At 37.9% G+C, this 20,948-nt stretch overlaps 1 protein-coding gene across 1 annotated transcript in view; it reads left to right on the top strand.

Moving 5' to 3' along the window:
* LOC140162806 (GATOR2 complex protein WDR24-like) overlaps positions 1-19,935 on the top strand; it is a 32,629-nt gene extending 12,694 nt beyond the window's left edge. Inside the window, 12 exon segments of the mRNA XM_072186110.1 lie at positions 1,454-1,557; positions 3,031-3,231; positions 4,556-4,666; positions 5,104-5,227; positions 6,788-7,050; positions 7,053-7,117; positions 7,997-8,050; positions 9,795-9,948; positions 10,687-10,789; positions 13,074-13,159; positions 14,886-14,998; positions 18,237-19,935. Coding sequence (XP_072042211.1) covers positions 1,454-1,557; positions 3,031-3,231; positions 4,556-4,666; positions 5,104-5,227; positions 6,788-7,050; positions 7,053-7,117; positions 7,997-8,050; positions 9,795-9,948; positions 10,687-10,789; positions 13,074-13,159; positions 14,886-14,998; positions 18,237-18,372 — 1,514 coding nt within the window. The 3' untranslated portion in view covers positions 18,373-19,935.
* The last annotated feature ends 1,013 nt before the right edge of the window (positions 19,936-20,948 follow it).

The raw sequence follows: 20,948 nt of genomic DNA, 5'->3' as shown, positions 1-20,948 counted from the left end.
ATACAGTCTAGCCCCTCTTATCTGGACTTCTTTTATACCAATCTCTGTATATATCGGGACATGTGATCTTCATAGAAATACTTTGTTGGTCGAAGCAGCCAAAAAATTGATTTCTATTATCTAAATCAATATATTATTAAAAATAACACTTTGATGTTTTGCAAAAGTTCATTCTACAAATCATATACTTTGAAAACTTGCTTGATTTATTGTTGTGAATGAGTTATATACGTTTTACAAAAGTGTTGTTGTTTCAGCCCTCTTTACAACATAACTCAAGAACCACAGGATCTACAAACATATATCTGTGATATTTGAATTCTTCTACACACTCACTATGAAATGATCAATTTTGGCCAAAGTTCACTACCATTCTCAAGATGCTGAGAACTACCAAATCGCAACAGTTTAGAATAGTTGCTAATAACCTAATGGCTAAAATACTTTGAGAGCTCTTGATTTCATGCACTGTAGCATTTAGAAGAACATAACTATGTGGCATAAGGCACTCAAATACCATATCTTTCAGTGTTATTATCCCATTTTGAGTAACATTTTGCCTTCTGAATGTTAGCATTTCTGGCAGAATTAAATATAATTTACTTATCCAGCCAATGCTTGGACTGTATAGTTGTAACATCTTGCTGGGGAGAAGGGGGTTGTTCTTTGTTACCCAGTATTGGCATTTGATTACCTCAGATGAGAGAGTCTTGATAAAATGTATCATGTATCAAGTTGTTATAAAATATATGTTGTAGGCATTATGCTTTAAATACGCGCAAACACATAAAAACTTAAAACTGTAATTTAACTTTATCTGGAAAAAAAAAGGTTTTGGTGATTAAAACATCCACTAAAATGGACCGTGTGTCTTCTATGACATGATAGAAGGTACTAAAATAAAATCTTTTATCATTCTCTAATAGACCTTTTCAAATCAATTCATTCTGATTAAACCCAAAGTATGAAATAATTTCTTGAAAGCTCGCATAAAATCGGCACCACTTCAGCATCGCGTGCAGTCTGGAGATGGAATGTATAACATCTTGTCAAGCATGCAGTTTGTCTTGTGTAAGAGATTGATGTTTTATGTTGCCAAGTGTCAATTTGTCCAAATCTAAGATGCTGAAAAATGACAGAACATTTGCACTTTTCTGTCCATTACTGTCAATTTGTCTAAGTGCCAAGGTGTTAGTTCAATATGTTAGGAAAATATATTACCTGATGACCTTCATGTTGATATTGGCTAAATAAGCTGTATTTTCGATCAAAAGGATACTGTGATTCATGACATTTCTTGTCCACCATTTTGACCACCTAGCCTATTGAATAAATACCTCTCACTGCAACTGGTTTTCCAAACTTTTCTGATCTTGATTTGAAATTGTCTATTGTTTAACACATCTCTAGTATTGAAGGTATCTCTAATTTTACTGCTGTGTTTTTATCACAGGTATTTTATGGCGTCAAGATCCACACATCTTCCTATCTGGTGGTAAAGACAGCATGCTGTATCAGCATGTATTTAAAGATGCCAAGAGACCTTCTGCTAGAGCTGTAAGTTATCATATAACCCAGGACATACCGTAAAACCTTGTCTACAAGCATATAGAGTGTTTTTGATGAAAGCTAATTTAATACGAAGCAGCCGTAAATATACCAATATAATAGATTGGTCTTTCAATAATACTTGTTTGTATACGCTTGCAGCGGTAATTTATTTGCTCAAGTTCCATAATATTATAATTCTGTGGATGGAAGGCGTCTGGATTAATTTAGCTTTCATCAAAAGCACTCTATATGCTTGTAGAGCGAGGTTTCACAGTACTCCATATTCAAGAAAAATACAGTACTAAATGTCTTGGATTTAAAAAAATATTATCCTGTTCTGGATTTAAAAATATATTATCCTGTTCTGTAAAAAAAAACCAGTGGGACTATTATAATCGAGCGATTACAGTAATATATAGACTGGCCCCCAGTCTCGGTTCGGTTCCATCTCTGGATAATGTAACAATAAATAATTACATAATGCCCTATGAAAAAAATGCCAAAGTCCTGTAACCCTCCCCCCTTATTTTCCTCAATGCCAAAAACCCATTCCTCTTCATCCACAAATCGACACACACAGTCAACCATGCAGCAATATAGAAATATACTCGTATTATAAGTGAACGCGAGAGTCCATTGAGCACTGATTCCTCGACTGGTCCAATCTGTTTGAGATCTCCCTTCCAAATAATCGTTCAACGAAGCACGGTGATTCCGATGTCAATTACGAAAGCCCGCCCCAGTTTCAATTCAAATATGGTAGCACAAAGCTATGCCGCGGGATGTGACTTAAGATCGGATGGGACACTTGTCAACAACTGAGAGGTATTGAGCTCAAACGTTGCACGCGTCTGATAGACCCATGGTACGCGCAATAATAAAAGGCAACCACTCGACTCGAACTTAGGCCTATTGTCCATATTGCGTATATTATCGCGTGCAGTTTGCAAATGTTTGCACCTTATTTAGCTAGGGAAGCCTCTTCAAATACCCCCGCGCTGCCAAGCTGCGTTGATTGGTCGGATACAATATCGTTGTTTTAGTCGCATACACTAACGTTAATGTAGTGAGAACATGGACGTGGTATGTAGAAAGTGAACTCCCACAAAATGCTGGGAGCTGGAAGGCAAATTGCTTACAGACTGGGAGGGTCCATGTATTGGGTTGATTTTTAATGCTATGTAATCTACATTACCAGTCGTTCTCCATGGACCCGAGGGAGGGTCTAAGTAATATATGGATCCTTTCTTAATTGGAAGTCAGTTTCACTGAAATTCCTTCCCATAATACAATATGCTGGGTGCTAACAGCGCATTTGTTAGCACCCCAAACACCGTATCATCAGAGCGTAAAGTACACATTCCCGTGTGACGTACGCTACGAGTTGTTTCAGGATAAGTAATGAACAGGGAATTTTGGTCCGGTGGAAAAACCCAGGATCTAAATATTGATATTTCACTTTTGTTTCTTTGATACCAGAATCCTGTAGGAGTTTCAATGAGTATCTTTGGAGATCTCTGTCATGCGTTTACTGGCGGTAAATCCACGGTGAAATCGTCTGCCAATAATTACCCAGCGACAAGGCTTCCGTTTTCATGGAGGCGGAGCACGGAAGTACCTGAAATGTTTAGACAGTATGAGAGCACACTTATGGTTCATGAGTTACAAGAAACAAATAAGGTAATTGTTTGTTGTGTGTGTGTGCATTGGTAGATATCTTCAATTAGGGATTCAAATCATTCAATCATGTTTTACCGTTGTGCGTCACTGTTTAACAATGATGCATCCCCATGGTTTATTTAGCGAGGGTAACTTTACCTACTCGAGCGAAGTAAACCACACCGGACGTCTGCATGGTTCACTTAGCTCTAGCAGCTAAATCAGCCCTCGCGAAGTAAACCACGCTGACAACGCAGATGCGTCGTTTTTAAACGGTGGTGAACAACTGTGAAACATGATTGAATCCCTTTCAACAACAAAAACAATTGTCTAATTCACATGGTTATTTCATGAGGAATGTCAGTCAATCATTGCCACTCAGCCTTACAAAAATATCAGTGATATCAGCAATAAAACTACAGAATAAAACAGCAATGTTCAGCTGCACGCTACCTTCAAAATACTGAATTCAACTGGTAAGGTCTCATGCATGACGAATTTTACGCACTTACGTGTTATGTGCTAGTGTAAAAGTGTGGATTCATCAAGTATTAACAACAGTTGGCTCCTGTACAAAGGTATAGGAATACCGTATTGTTTGTAATAAATGCTCCCCCTCTAATAAACGCCCCCCTCCCAATTTTTCTGTGAAAAATTGACAAAAATGTAAACATTTCCATGCCATATCGTGTAGGTAAGCTTAAAACTTGCATCAGTCATGTCAGTCATGTCAGCTAAATTGAATGGACAAAACCTATTATGACTCAACTCCCATCCATTTCATTGCCTAATTATGGTAGAATTTCATTAATTCCATGCACTTACAGCTGTAATTTTGTTGTATATCCCACGAAAATATCATTTTCCGTGGGCACCGCCATCATGTATAGTCGTAAATCCCTCCTTTTAATAGGAGCACCATCAGGAAATTGAACCCGATTTTTAAGCTTTTTTCACTGACAATTCACTTCCAATAAATGCCCCCCTTTTGGAAAAATGCAACGCCCCCGGGGCGTTTATTACAAACAATACGGTAGTTGTTGAATCTTCTATCGGCCCATGTTGCACTGCATAGCAAATCAGTGCAGGGAAGAAATGCATTATGGGAAGTGTAAGATTTATTCTCTGGTTTTGAATAGCCATAATGTTATTAAATAAGTGTTTGACTTACTGTTTTGGCACTTAATTTGGAAAATCAGTTGTATTTTGCCTTGTGGAGGCCATAGCGTATATAAACATCGATCAGTATTGTGTATGCTTCCTAGCCTATAAATTCATCCCAGGTATTTTTAAAACCAATGTAGGCTATTTTAATAATTAAATAAACTCTCTTTTTTTTCTCCAGTATTCCGACCAATTTTGCGAGATGGCAAAGCACTACCAGTTGACAGGCCGGCCATTTGCAGAATTATGCGAACATAATGCAAAGGTGGCTCATGGCTTAGGAGCATATCAGGTAGGTATGCAGTCTTGATATGGGCTTGGGAGAAACATCTCTGATTGGGTCATTTTTTAACACACAGATTTTGATGTTGCAATTATTTATTTTCTTGGCTTATCACCCAGGGTTCGAATTTGTTTAAAAAATGTGTGTAGCAGTTTTTGGCTAATTCCTCATAATCAGGATACTTCCATATACTAAAGCAAATGCAAAATTGGGTAGCAGTTACTTCAAAATGTGGAACATACTGCTATGCGATACAGCTGAATTCGAACCCTGTTATCACCTCACTGAAGATGTTTCTGTTCTTGTGGGAAATTGAGCTAGCTTCAAATTCCTCTGGACGATTCTAAAATGGTTTATAAATGTGTGTCTTGGGCCATAGTGATCAGTGGCGCTCTGTAACAGCAGTTATTCAATTGCCCTGTAATTCTGTGGCTTTTTTTTTGCAGGTTGCTCAGACATGGAATATGTTGAGGTTGTTCTACTCTGATAGCCGAGCTCCATCGCGCATGTACAGCAAACCTATGTCATCCATATCCGACACGTCCAACAAACCATCGGACACAGAAAAGAGTAAGTATTTTTTTGAAAACCTGCCAAGTTACTTCAATAACAGAGTTGTATAGACTGATGCCTTGGGTCATCAATGTTCTGGGTTGACCACTGAGATACCTTTGGATCAATTTTGTGTCAGACTCACCATCAGAAACTGGAGTTCTGTACATCATCATCATCATCATCAGTCGGCTGCGGAGCTGGCGAGTACAAGCTTTCTCCAACTAATGCGATCTTGGGCAAGCGAAACAATTTTGTTTGGCTGCAACATCCCATCATTTTGTTTGACATACATTAGTTATTTGACACATAATTTTACAACACAGAAACATGGGCCCATTGGCAGCTGGGCTGTGCTGTTGTGAAAAGAGTGAAAAGAGTGAAATTAAATCCATCAAAACAGGCATTTACGGTTTACATCTAGATTTTGTTTGTTTGTTATAGAAGTACATAAATATCAAAAAAGAACATGAATTAATGGCATAACTTTGAGAGGGAACAGCAGAGTTAATTCAGTCATATCTGTGATTGTTTTTCTTCAAATTTACAAAGAAGTTGAACCAAAGAATTTGATTCTTTGTCGAAACTGATGTTTGCCTATCTATTTTGTAAATATAGTAAGAAATTATAATGAAACCATCACTAGATACAGTGCTCAACTATAAAATATAGGAGCGAAATATATTATTATTATACTAGTGAAATTACTACATCGCAATACAAATTTGTTTCGTATGGATGGTTTTACCCATCCACACTCGTCAGTTGCAATGTGTAAAATGACAAAGAATATGTCTTGAGTTTTGATGCTGGCAAGAAGAGGAATTAACGCAGCCAGCAGTATCTTAAAGTTGCGCAACACAATACGCTGGCGTCTTAAATGCGTATCCATGTCTGGGCCTACTTATTGCTAAACATGCTAAAAGAGCGACTTATTTATAGTTACACAGTAAATGTTTTTTTCTATGCCTGCAGCCACTTGCTAGTTCGTTTCTGTGGTTCAAGGTTGACATTTGTGGTTTAGTTATAATAAAGTATTTCTCAGTAATGCATAGATTGCAGTTTTTGCTGCTGGTAGAGTACGATTTACTGCAAAAACAAATTGTGCCCTCTTGATGGAAATTGCTTGATATCGGGAGTAATATATCAAGCGACGGTCACAAGGGCAGACAACCGCAAGGAAGAGACATATGTTGGACTTACAGAAGGCCCATTTAAAACAAGATTCAATGTCCATAAAAGTACCTTCAAAAATGTAAATCAAAGATACGCCACCGCTCTGAGCAACTACATCTGGAACCTTAATGATAAGAAAGTATCATATTCCATCAAATGGAGAATTATTGCTCGAAGACGCATTGTGTTATGTAACTTTAAGATACGCTGCTGCGTTAATTCCTCTTTGCTGCGCATCAAAACTCAAGACATATTCTTTGTCATTTTACACATTGCAACTGGACGAGTGTGGATGGGTAAAACCATCCATCTGAAACAAATTTGTATTATGCGATGTAGTAATTTCACTAGTATAATAATAATATATTTTGTAAATATATGTATTTTTCACAAATTTTCCAGCTCCAGATGCACCCATGGCAACCAACCACGACAGACCGTCATTTTCTCAGCAACCAAGCACAACAGATCCGACAGCAGAATCTACTGCAGGTGGACAGACGGACGACAATGATTCAGTCATCAGCGACAGCGAGTTACCCTTCAACAAACAGCGCCACCGATCGCAAGAAGGTCCGGGAGATGAGCCCAGGGAATTCTGGGAATATACAGAACACGATGATGCAGAGGATATGGAGGAGCATGGGTACTCAGCCGGGTGGGGATGGGTATGAATGAAAATTGGACATTGCCAACAGAAGCTTTCCAACAAAGACAGGAAATTATTGACAGGTATAAATGGCCAGGTTCTAATTTCACTTTTTTTCAGCTTTTATTTTCCCTGGCTGAACTAAGACAATCAATGACAAATTAGCTGGCCCTAGTTATATTTAACCACACCTCTATATTTGTGATAGCCTTGTAGCCACTGATCACACAAATTAGTTGCAAATTTGAAACATCTATGTAATTTCTATGTAGTTGTGGTGTTTCGTGCATATTCATGAAGGTTGATTGTTCTCTCACACGTTAGGAATTACGCAAGATGTTGGTTACCCACATGCATTTACACAAATGATAATGCAGTTGTTCTTTGGAACATATGCAGCCACAGATGCAGTGTAAAAATTAGGGATTCAATCATGTTTCACCATTGTTCATCACCGATTAACAACGATGCGTCCGCGTCGTCTGACGCGAGTTGTTAATTGGTGATGAACAACGGTGAAACATGATTGAATCCCTTTCAACAACGAAACAAGCTAAAGATATCCAAAGATTCTTTCATTCGGAATGTCCGTTTGTCATTGCCACTCAACCTTACAAGAAGATTGCGGTATTTCTCTGTTGATATTAGCAATAAAATTAAAGAATAAAGCGGTATTATTTCATGTATTTAGCTGCTACCGCCAAAGAGATCTCGTTTATGTTTACGCATACATTCCAGACATGACAAATTTTACGCGCTCATGCATAACGCGTACGCGTAACCTTGCGTTCGCGTTATACGCTACTGGACTGTGGATTCATCACGGCTTAACAACGCTTGGCTCCTGTACAAAAGTATAGGAATAGTTGTTGAATTTGTCTTGTGCACTTCATGGTACAATAATGGTCCTCATTAACAAATAAGGCATGACTTTTATTCATTATATATATTTTTATTTTCAGACCACCTTCCCCAGACCAAACTCAAGACAGAGCTCGTGCAGATTCACCTTCCAGGTAAGTTTTAAAATATAAAAAATGTTTTGTGCATAAATTTGACAATTTTTTATTGAAACATTGACTTCTCAGAGTTCACTTTTGACCATATCGCACAATGTTTCAAAAAATGAACATTTTTAGTAAAGGCCTTGAAGCCATTTCGGGGGGATCATTGGGTGTAAGCTGATGAAAAAGGGGGTCATTGGGGGACAGATTTGCAAAAAAGTCCACTTTTCAGAGCGAATGTTAAAATGTTCGTAGCCAACAGGGACCGAATAAGTCTTTAACTATTCAGTATTAGCTCGAAAGGTTAAATGTTAGGGGGTGGCTGAAAGTCCAAAAATACGGAAATGTTTTGCTGCAACTTTTAAACATGTTTCTTACATGTTTTATAGGCCTACTATTATAACCCGGAATTGAAACGTTTTCTAGCAACCTTTTCTAACCTTAATGTTTTATGTTTGTTGGGATAAAGTTAAAATCAATCATTCTGTCACGAGCTGTTTCAAAAGTAATCTGAGGGATTGAGTGAGTAGGCCTAACAACATTATCACAGGTCTGGATAATTATGTTTATCATGCTAACATGATCATTACTTTACTGGATGAATAATCTACACCAAGACACCATGATTATCATCACTGTTTACCATGTTTACCAACCACTCCCGTTTACTAACCGCTCCCGTTTACTCAACTAGCGGGGACCCGCGCAAAGCGCGGGTCTCCCACTAGTTTTTATTTAAAGCTGATGTTACCATAAGATTCCTTGTCCCATTTCTATTCCAAATAATGTATAGTTTCATATACTTTGGACTTTTTTTGTCAAAAAAGGCTCATGTTCTCTTCCATTGCTCTCCCCTGAAGGACCCATGAAGTAGTACATTTACAAGTTATGGAAGTTCTATGAATGAATTCTTATGTCATATATATAAAAAAATGGATTACAGGCTACAGTTTGAGATCCATTGCTCTAGATTATTATGGGGTGATGCTCCAAGAGGTTTTGTGTGTGTTTTGGCTGTTGTAAAAAACACAGTGTTTTTTTTTTATTTTGCACCATTTTCTGCTGTATTTTCTGCCCAGCCTCAGCTTGAAAAGAAAATGTGACATACATTTTATACTTCCAAAAAACCTTGTTTGCTATTATAAACTGAGCTCAAAAAGAAACTTATAATTTTTTACAATTTGTGAATCACAAGGTCATATCTTAAAATACTATCAATCAAAATGAACCAAAATTACACACAGGATTACCTTAATACTCTAGTCAAATCACATGTCAGTAACCAAGCAGTTGTCCAACTGACACAACAGCAAAATGCACTGTCATGGGACAGCTTCCTGGACTTCCTTAACTTTCACAGCCCAACATGTGTCACCCAGGACAAAAAATCTGTGAGAATGCACACAAGATCCTTGCACAGATGATAAAACGGTGCTGCTTTCTGCTTTTCATACACTTTTTTCATGAAACAGGGCTGGGCTGTGAATGTGGTCCAGGAAGCTGTCCGTGTCAGTGCATTTTGCTGTTGTGTCAGTTGGATAACTCCTTGGTTACTGACATGTGTTAAGAGTAGAGTATTGAAGTAAATCTGTGTGTAATTTTGGTTCAATTATGTGAAAAATTATAAGTTTCTTTTTGAGCTCAGTTTAGTTATATTGCATTTTGATTTCGTTTTTTTTAAAATAAATTTTTCTATTTTTTAAAAATATATATTTCACCTATTAATTTGACCTTATTGTGTTTGTTTTGATTTCAGTCAACTTGTGGACCTAGATTCTGATGTTCCTGGCACACAGCTCCTGACAGCTCCATCCACCAATCCTTCTGTTACCAATCAGTTTATTGATTTCCAATTCTGTATTAAATTTGCACCAATCATACTAGAAATGCTGGAATACTATGCGGACCAGGTAACTACATCACTAACTTACTGCAGGAAAATTGCTAATTTCGTGTTCATTGTGGAACCCCCTCGGTACGCCAGTAACTTTGCGGGTAGCAACACCAGGGCGTGCGGCGCAGCTGCAACATTTTCAGAACTGACCAATCACATTTGTGCAATAACAGGCATTCGCGTCTGCGTCCTACACTTTATACACCACAATTAATTTTCCTATAGTATCAATGGCATACATGCATAGACAGTAGTGCTGTTGTTGACATGCATTGTGTTGTTGACATAACAAATAATCTGACATGTCGACAAAAAGTTTTCAATTTCTCAACATGCTGGGTCAATTTTTTGAGTCCTCAGCCAATTAACCCTTACACCCAACCCTGCTTTTTGCTATCGGAATTTAAAGAAGAAACGAAAAAGGAGAGAAGATGAACAAAGAAGTCACTTGGCACCCCCGGGATTCAAACCTTAGACCCCTTGCATGCCAAGCACACGATCATTGACTAGTAGCCACATGGACTACGCTGCCCTGGGCAGCGATTCCGTGAGCATATAGCACTTGGGGTGATTGCGTCATCGCAGACCCTGGGATTCACGCATGCACAGTGGTTTTCATCGTGGTATTTTGTGGTATTTATGGGTGTTAGGGTTAATAGCAGGGACACTGCTGTAGTGCTGCTGATAAGTATTTTCAATGAGGTGCATAACATCTCTTTAAATAAATTTCTGCTTTTTCTATTTAATTTTATAGGGTGATGTGCAAACATCTGTGTCCATCATTGTAGTGTTAGGGGATAGAATACAGAAGGAAATCAACTTGGATACTCAAGAACATTGGTTTATGTCTTATATAGGTAGGTGCAAGGCAGTAGTGTAGCATGGGTCATCACATGGGGGGCACCGACCATGATTGGGGGGCACCGGGTCTGATGGGGGCACAAGCGGCAATTTTCCTATGAGATTTTTTAAATTTCAGATCGATGGGGGAGGCACGTGCCCCGTGCTCCTATGACGCCACGCCACTGGTGCAAGGTAGAACATACAGTACTCAAGTTTGGTTTGAGTAGGGGTATGCTCATCCATATATCAATGTTTTGAAGAAATTGGGACCCATCCCTATTCCAAAAATCAAAATTTTAGACAAATTTAATGCAAATTGCTTAAGTTTTTACAACTTTCCCAATTTTTTTTGTAAATTTTTTTATATGTTTAAATATTTTGATAAAATGACCAATCCATGATTATTGAAAGAAATTTGCAAAATTTTAAACATACTAAATAAGCTGATTTATGTGTGAATCATCAAGATATTTTAATTTGTGCTGGCAGTGGTAATTTTTTTGAAAAAGCAAAAAAAACACCTTTTTTGTTTGTTTTTACTTTATAGTTTCCATCCATATCATTATTTGAAAATTCAAAAGAAATTGCAAAATTGTAACTATACTAAACAAGTTATATACCATCAAGTTGCTTCTGCCTGTTGAACACAAGACTCTCTTTTATGGTGTTCCTCACATTAATTAGCTTATTTGCATATTTTGCCTACATTATTATTTATCCACTCGGCAGCTTAATTGGCGTATCTATTGCAAAAACAAGTTTAACTCCATTCGAAGTGAATAATTATTACACAAGTCGACACTCGTTGTAATTTTTTTATTCATATTTCTTCTGAAAAAGAGAAATTGTGTTTGTAAATGCTGCCTCGTACACAAATGTACGGTCCTTCCCCCGTTCGAAGCAAAATTGATTTCCATGGCAGGAGACTGGTGACGTCACAGTAAATGAAGAGTCATGCTACATACACATGAACCCTGGATATGAGCTCTTTTGACATTCAGTCATGTGTATAATATACGACCTTGTGGGCAAAATCAGGAAGGTTCAAACAAAAGGCCATTGAAATTGTTTATTTGCATAGTAATATGGATATACATCACGCTCAAATTCTTAGCTGGCACGGTAAAATTGGTCTAAAATATTTTTTATTGTTTAGTCAAAATATTTCTCAACAACTTGATATACATATGAACTGTAATATCACAATTTACTGATATAAAAAAGAAGCGGCTGATTTTATCTATATGATTAGACTTTTATCTGAGAACAACAACAGTATACGTTCTGTGTATTGAGAGCGTTTACAGTCCCTTCTCTCAAAGCAGGCACATCTCATTTCATGACGTCAACTTTTTTCTAGGTCAAATCTGTCTCTTTCGAAGGAACTCACCGCTTAAGTTGGTTTTTGCGGAATATCAATTTTAAACGTCTTATTTTCTCAAAAAAGAGTCATTTTCATTGTCCTCATAATATTAGCTTGCCAATGATATGATGTTGTCCGAGCAATATATCTGACCTTTAAATGCAATAACTGATCAACTTCAAACTTGGTATAGTGATTGGATATGGTGGCTTGATGTGCTGTATAGTTTTGTGTCTTGTTATTTGCATATTTATGAATATTAATGAGCTTATTTGCATATTTTGCCTACATTTTCATTAAATCACTCTGCAGCTTAAATGCAACAATCGATCACCTTCAAACTTGGTATAATGATAGTATATGGTGGCCTGATGTGCTGCATAGTTTTGTGTATAGAGGGTATGCAATACGACGTCACTCATGACAGAGTCATCCTCATTTAAATAAAATTCTGTCCTCCATAAGGTGCCACGGGGCAAATCGCATGATAATACATTAAAACAGGTGATAGGTATGAATGGATGTGGAATCGATCTAGAGACCTGTCCCTCTGTCATCTTAAGCTATTTTAGAACTGTCCTCCAACATGGCTGCCATCTCAATTGTTATATCGTTCCGGTTGGTTTATTGCATACACTCTATTGTTATTTGCATATTTCTGAATATAAATGAACTTATCTGCATATTGCATATAACCTTCAATGTTAATACACCTTTGTGTGGGGACCACTTTAATTACGAACCACGTAATTCTAGTTTCCAGCTTGTGTGGCCTAGAGAAAAACATTGTTTTTACCAGTGTCTAATTAGTTTTGAAATGTGTTACACTTGTCAATTGGCAGTGCTGCAGCCATGTGGATTGGCCATATTGCACTGTTGCATTTTGTTTATACAAGCATTTTAGTAACATGTTTCAACATTTTGTTTCATTTCAGATTTATTGAGTAGGTTTAAATTGTGGTGCATTGCAACTGAAATAGTGAAACTCAGCAACCATCCCAATGTAGGAATGCTCAATCAAGTGAGTAATATAATTAATTAATAAGTGGTCATATATCAAGGTTTTCACTCATGTTTTGAAATATTGCTAACATTGTGCTCAGTAGACCCTGTATGGAGCAGGCTTCCCGTTAAGGCTTAAAAAATGTGCGTCCATATGGACGCAAGTTTGCCGACAAGGTTGCAAAAACTTGCGTCCAGACAAATATTTATGCGTCCATCTCATGATCTGAAATTCATGATCAATCATACCGGGAAACACGCTGTGGCATGCCATGATCAGAACGGCCGGCAATCCCTTGTTGCTACACGTACCCCCGCGGTCTCCACCTCATCAAACATCGATCGTTCAAATAAAATAAAAAAGCATTTTCCATGATATTCCATCTCCAGCCGCTATAATAAATGTTCTCATTTCTGTGTCAGTTTTGGTCCGAAACGTGGTCAGAAACATATGCAAAGACATGCACAAACTCTGCCAATTTTTAACACATTTTCGTAGTTTCGCACTTCTTAAGATTAACTTGTGGTTGATGCTAAAACTTCTAAATCACGTGCTGCCACAATAAATAAATAAAAAGTTATCATTTTGATTTTGTCTTTAAAATTGCTTTTATTCATCGTAACAATAATATTAATAAAGGAAAGGCAGATTATTGATGAGAAAATAAACTTAAAACAATAAATATCTGAATATTGTCGGGTTGTAATAAATAATTAAATAAACATTAACCGCACATCGTCAGTCGAGTCCGACACACCAGTAAACAAAGCAAATTTCATCAAGTGGGGGGATTTCCCTATCAAACCCACGGAAAGCATTTCCTGATGTTGCATTTACAAATATTGCAGAATTTACTTCAATTCTTAGCAGGTTGGTTAAATTCTGGGGCTTTTATTATTTTAGAAATATAAAAGAATGGAAATTTCTTAATTTTATCATCAATTAATGATTAAGTTTCGAAGTTTTGTCTGCGTCCACATGCTTGTGAGATGGACGCAAAATACGACCGGCCATCTGAAACTTGGTGTCCAAATTGGTAAAATGCGCGTCTGGACGCAATGACGCACACTAACGGGAAGCCTGGTATGGAGTACATCGGATGACAAGTCTGATGCACTACTAGTCTACAGCCGTGTAGATCAAGGACAGACTGTGTAGATCATTAGGCTCATCATCTGAGGGCACAGCAGCTGAAGGGAGTATCCCATCATGCATTGCACTCTATCTGTTTGCTCCATAGCAAATACATACAAAACATAAGTAAGAGCGGCTTAAATATGAGAGCTATGGATAGTTTCACAATACTTTAGAGATCATATTTTTTCAAATAAAAGTCTTAACTTCCCTGATATAAGCGAGTAATTGAAAGTTGAAGTGAGGGATTTTGTGTACACTTTCTATGGCATGTGCAGTTCTACTATGGTACCGCAGAGCATGATGGGATACACCTATCAGCTGCTGTGATCTGAGGGTCTGTGGTTCAAGTCCCCATAGTTTTTCTTTGGGCTTATCTGCTTATGTATATTATGTTTACATTGTAAAATAATGTTTAAAATGTTCTAGCATGCAATAAGTGATGGTTCTTTCTCCTTGTTGTATATTAATATGATAAGAATTACGGTTAAGAATCATAATCTTGATCTTCTTTGGTGATGATTCAATGTTTCTCTGTTTCTTTGTTTCCATGTACGATACATAAACCTGTTTCCTGCATTTCAAGCAATGTTTTTATTGTCATTGACAGCAATCCACCACCATACATACCAAGTGCAATAGATGTAATAAGCAGCTAGACAAAGTGTCCTGGGCATGCTCATCAGGCAAATGTACCTCACTCACTAATACATGCTCAGTATGGTAAGTGCAATAGATGTATAGACAAGGTGTCCTGGGCATGCTCATCAGGCAAATGTACCTCACTCACTAATACATGCTCAGTATGGTAAGTGCAATAGATGGATAGACAAGGTGTCCTGGGCATGCTCATCAGGCAAATGTACCTCACTCACTAATACATGCTCAGTATGGTAAGTGCAATAGATGTAATAAGCAGCTAGACAAAGTGTCCTGGGCATGCTCATCAGGCAAATGTACCTCACTCACTAATACATGCTCAGTATGGTAAGTGCAATAGATGTATAGACAAGGTGTCCTGGGCATGCTCATCAGGCAAATGTACCTCACTCACTAATACATGCTCAGTATGGTAAGTGCAATAGATGGATAGACAAGGTGTCCTGGGCATGCTCATCAGGCAAATGTACCTCACTCACTAATACATGCTCTGTATGGTAAGTGCAATAGATGGATAGACAAGGTGTCCTGGGCATGCTCATCAGGCAAATGTACCTCACTCACTAATACATGCTCAGTATGGTAAGTGCAATAGATGGATAGACAAGGTGTCCTGGGCATGCTCATCAGGCAAATGTACCTCACTCACTAATACATGCTCAGTATGGTAAGTGCAATAGATGGATAGACAAGGCGTCCTGGGCATGCTCATCAGGCAAATGTACCTCACTCACTAATACATGCTCAGTATGGTAAGTGCAATAGATGGATAGACAAGGTGTCCTGGGCATGCTCATCAGGCAAATGTACCTCACTCACTAATACATGCTCTGTATGGTAAGTGCAATAGATGGATAGACAAGGTGTCCTGGGCATGCTCATCAGGCAAATGTACCTCACTCACTAATACATGCTCAGTATGGTAAGTGCAAAAGATGGATAGACAAGGTGTCCTGGGCATGCTCATCAGGCAAATGTACCTCACTCACTAATACATGCTCTGTATGGTAAGTGCAATAGATGGATAGACAAGGTGTCCTGGGCATGCTCATCAGGCAAATGTACCTCACTCACTAATACATGCTCAGTATGGTAAGTGCAAAAGATGGATAGACAAGGTGTCCTGGGCATGCTCATCAGGCAAATGTACCTCACTCACTAATACATGCTCTGTATGGTAAGTGCAATAGATGGATAGACAAGGTGTCCTGGGCATGCTCATCAGGCAAATGTACCTCACTCACTAATACATGCTCTGTATGGTAAGTGCAATAGATGGATAGACAAGGTGTCCTGGGCATGCTCATCAGGCAAATGTACCTCACTCACTAATACATGCTCAGTATGGTAAGTGCAAAAGATGGATAGACAAGGTGTCCTGGGCATGCTCATCAGGCAAATGTACCTCACTCACTAATACATGCTCAGTATGGTAAGTGCAATAGATGGATAGACAAGGTGTCCTGGGCATGCTCATCAGGCAAATGTACCTCACTCACTAATACATGCTCTGTATGGTAAGTGCAATAGATGGATAGACAAGGTGTCCTGGGCATGCTCATCAGGCAAATGTACCTCACTCACTAATACATGCTCAGTATGGTAAGTGCAAAAGATGGATAGACAAGGTGTCCTGGGCATGCTCATCAGGCAAATGTACCTCACTCACTAATACATGCTCTGTATGGTAAGTGCAATAGATGTAATAAGCAGCTAGACAAAGTCTCCTGGGCATGCTCATCAGGCAAATGTACCTCACTCACTAATACATGCTCAGTATGGTAAGTGCAATAGATGTAATAAGCAGCTAGACAAGGTGTCCTGGGCATGCTCATCAGGCAAATGTACCTCACTCACTAATACATGCTCAGTATGGTAAGTGCAATAGATGTAATAAGCAGCTAGACAAAGTCTCCTGGGCATGCTCATCAGGCAAATGTACCTCACTCACTAATACATGCTCTGTATGGTAAGTGCAATAGATGTAATAAGCAGCTAGACAAAGTCTCCTGGGCATGCTCATCAGGCAAATGTACCTCACTCACTAATACATGCTCTGTATGGTAAGTGCAAAAGATGGATAGACAAGGTGTCCTGGGCATGCTCATCAGGCAAATGTACCTCACTCACTAATACATGCTCAGTATGGTAAGTGCAATAGATGTAATAAGCAGCTAGACACAGTCTCCTGGGCATGCTCATCAGGCAAATGTACCTCACTCACTAATACATGCTCAGTATGGTAAGCATATTATAAATACATCAATAAAAGAAAGTCTCCACTACTTTGATTGGCCATAACCTTAACCACAATAAACTTAAAGGCTCATTCAGTGATTTGCTCATCTGGACGATCGTAAAAATCATCAAAATTCAGATTTTGGTACCTTTGTCATTGTCATAGATGTGCTAGAGCCTGCGAGTGGTTCAGTCGAAAGCCCTGTATTTAAGACAAAATAAGACATTTTACATGAATCTGTAATTTAGATACTGACCGTATCTAAATTAGCTACATGTATTTGAATGGGGCTTCAACTTCGTTAGTACTGCTGTTTTCTTCGTTTTTTGCCAAATTTGTCATTTCAAAAATACCAAATGACAATTTGAATAACTTATCCTTCACTTTTAAGCAATTTATAAACAATTTAAATTTTTCACACTTGCGCTGGGATCACTGAATGGGTCTTTAATGCAACTTATGAATATGTGAAGAATTTTGTTAACTGTGGCAGGGTTGTACATGTAGCTAGCCCAAGTTGATTGTCGGCTAATTTTACTATCCAATTCATTAATTAGAGCACAGGCTTGGGACACAATCTTTCTAGTGAACATGAGGGATCTGAGAATAGGCTATGGGAGTATCACCCCCCCTTTTTTTGTGCCGGTCGGCCAGCATCATGCCAGCGTAGCTACAACCCTGAACTTTGTTATGATACCAACCTTGTGTAAAGAATAATCGAGAAATTAATGATTAAATGGAATTTGTTGCAATTCAAAAGGCTTCATTGTCAATTACTGCATTTTTAGTAAGTTTTTGGAACAAAAGGTTTTTACATCCATGAAGGATATACATTTTTGCTACAATTACCGAATATGGTGCAACTTCTAGACTTGAGTCCAGTCCTTGTTTACGGAGCTTAGGGTTAGGGTTTAAGGTTGTGGTAGGGCAGTCTTGAAATAAGACTAGTAAAGTTGCTCCCTATTCGGTAATCGGTCCCAATTTTTTGCGAGTTATGAAGTGAGTTAATTGTTACTTTTAAGCTCTATTAAATCAAATTGTTTTTTATTCTTTATTATTCAGTCATCTTCCTGTGAAAGGCTTGTATGCATGGTGTCAAGGCTGCTCCCATGGCGGACATATAGAACATATGAAAGAGTGGCTGGAGAAAAACCCAATGTGTCCAACAGGATGTGGTCATTATTGCGAATATACATGAGGTACCTGGTGTCTGGAATGCTCCATTGGAGACCGTATAGAACACGTGAGAACATGCAGCTGTATGTGTGTCCAGCTGGCAGCTGGATTTGAAAAGTGTCATGAATAAACATGAGGTACCTAGTGTCTTATGGACAATATATTACATGAATAAACATGAGGTACCTAGTGTCTTATGGAGGATATTCTACATGAATAAACATGAGGTACCTAGTGTCTTATGGAGGATATTCTACATGAATAAACATGAGGTACATAGTGTCTTATGGAGGATATTCTACATGAATAAACATGAGGTACTTAGTGTCTTATGGAGGATATTCTACATGAATAAACTTGAGGTACTTAGTGTCTTATGGAGGATACTCTACATGAATAAACATGAGGTACCTAGTGTATAATGGAGGATATTCTACATGAATAAACATGAGGTACTTAGTGTCTTATGGAGGATATTCTACATGAATAAACTTGAGGTACTTAGTGTCTTATGGAGGATACTCTACATGAATAAACATGAGGTACCTAGTGTATAATGGAGGATATTCTACATGAATAAACATGAGGTACTTAGTGTCTTATGGAGGATATTCTACCTGAATAAACATGAGGTACCTAGTGTCTTATGGAGGATACTCTACCTGAATAAACATGAGGTACATAGTGTCTTATGGAGGATATTCTACATGAATAAACATGAGGTACCTAGTGTCTTATGGAGGATATTCTACATGAATAAACATGAGGTACCTAGTGTATAATGGAGGATATTCTACATGAATAAACATGAGGTACTTAGTGTCTTATGGAGGATATTCTACCTGAATAAACATGAGGTACCTAGTGTCTTATGGAGGATACTCTACCTGAATAAACATGAGGTACATAGTGTCTTATGGAGGATATTCTACATGAATAAACATGAGGTACCTAGTGTCTTATGGAGGATATTCTACATGAATAAACATGAGGTACATAGTGTATTATGGAGGATATTCTAAGCATATGTGACACAATCTAGTCCATGAACTTGAGTAATTGAGTTACCATACTATAATTATTACCTTATACAAACATTAGGCTATACTGAAACACCAAAGGTCTACCATACTTTGTTCAAAAGTTACGAAGTTTTGTGATGTCTATTTTCTTATATTTTTACTCCATATTTTTACCTTTATCTCAATTTCAAATTTATTGCCGTTGGCCTCCATGGACCAGATCGGGTTACATATACATACATATACATGTATAAGTGCACCAGTAGGTGCAAGAGAATTAACCATTGCGGTGTTTCAGTTCATTGGGATATATCTGTTGTTTCCAACATTGAGTTATCAATGTTGTTAAATTTTAACCACCGAGAATATTGAAATTTCGATATACTTTGTGTTCCAAAACTGACATCGATAATGAGAATGAGAGTCTTTTACTCGCAGTAACTCATATACCGTACATCGGCAGTGGTAATCCAGTCATATGCACACATTCTGACCCACATGACATAATTTCCATAAATGTTTACAACAAAGTGTGCTCAGTGGCGGTGCCAGGAATTTTTATTGGGGGGCAAAATTGCCGCAAAAAGTGGAAATTTACGTGAGTTTGGGGGTATTGCCTCAAAAGTGGGGGGGCAAACTGGGGACAAGAAAAATATTTGGGGGGGGGCAAATGCCCCCCCCACTTCCCCTTCAACTTGTAGCACCCAAATGGAACAGAATCATCCACCGTTCGCATAGAATTTGGTCCACTTTGAGGAAGATATATAGTGCTTCAGGAGGATATTATATGTGACACGATCTGGTCCCTGGGGGCCAAAGGAGACATTTTTGAAAATTGAGTTACTGTAATTATTTCATTATACATACAATAGGCTATCATTTACTGAAAACACCAAAGGTCTGGCATACTTGGTTCTAAAGTTATGAAGTTTTTTGATGTCTATTTTCTTATTTATTTTATTGTTTTTTACTCCATATTTTTACCTTTATCTTAGTTTCAAATTTGCCGCCTTTGGCCCACATGGACCAGATTGTGTCACATATGCAACTGAGCTGTCTATGGATGAAGAGATGTTTATGGGAATTGCTTATTAGCAACAGTTTATTATGAACTTGAACGGAAACTAAATGTTTTCGATAATTCCTAGAAAAATTGTTATGTAAGCTTAAAAATCATGACAAACTATGACTATCGATGACTTCCAGTTCACTTCCAGGTTTACGATGTAATTTTTGCCAATTACTGATTGAGAGTGGACCATGATAAGCTTACTTAGATACGATAGCATGGAAATTCTTTTGTGTCCGGGGAGTTAGGGAGCATTTATCTAATTATATTTTTTTTTGGTATCAAATGAAAGCTAAAGATCTATACTAAATGATGACATCAAAAACTCAATTTTCAAATTTAGTTTTTCAAACTTATGTCTGGTTTTGTGGGAGCAGGTCACATATTCTTTCTTAAGCTTTTTGTTTGGCAGGCAAAGTACTGTTCTCATACAGACAGTCGGAATTAATGCTGAATGATGGGTCGAATATAGCAAATTGTTTCTGGAGATCTTTCTTTTATCAAAGT

The sequence above is a fragment of the Amphiura filiformis genome, chromosome 10 (assembly GCF_039555335.1).
Source record: "Amphiura filiformis chromosome 10, Afil_fr2py, whole genome shotgun sequence".
Taxonomy (NCBI): Eukaryota; Metazoa; Echinodermata; class Ophiuroidea; order Amphilepidida; family Amphiuridae; genus Amphiura; species Amphiura filiformis.
Note: the sequence above shows the minus strand (reverse complement) of the source record. Positions and strands in the feature narration are given on the sequence as shown.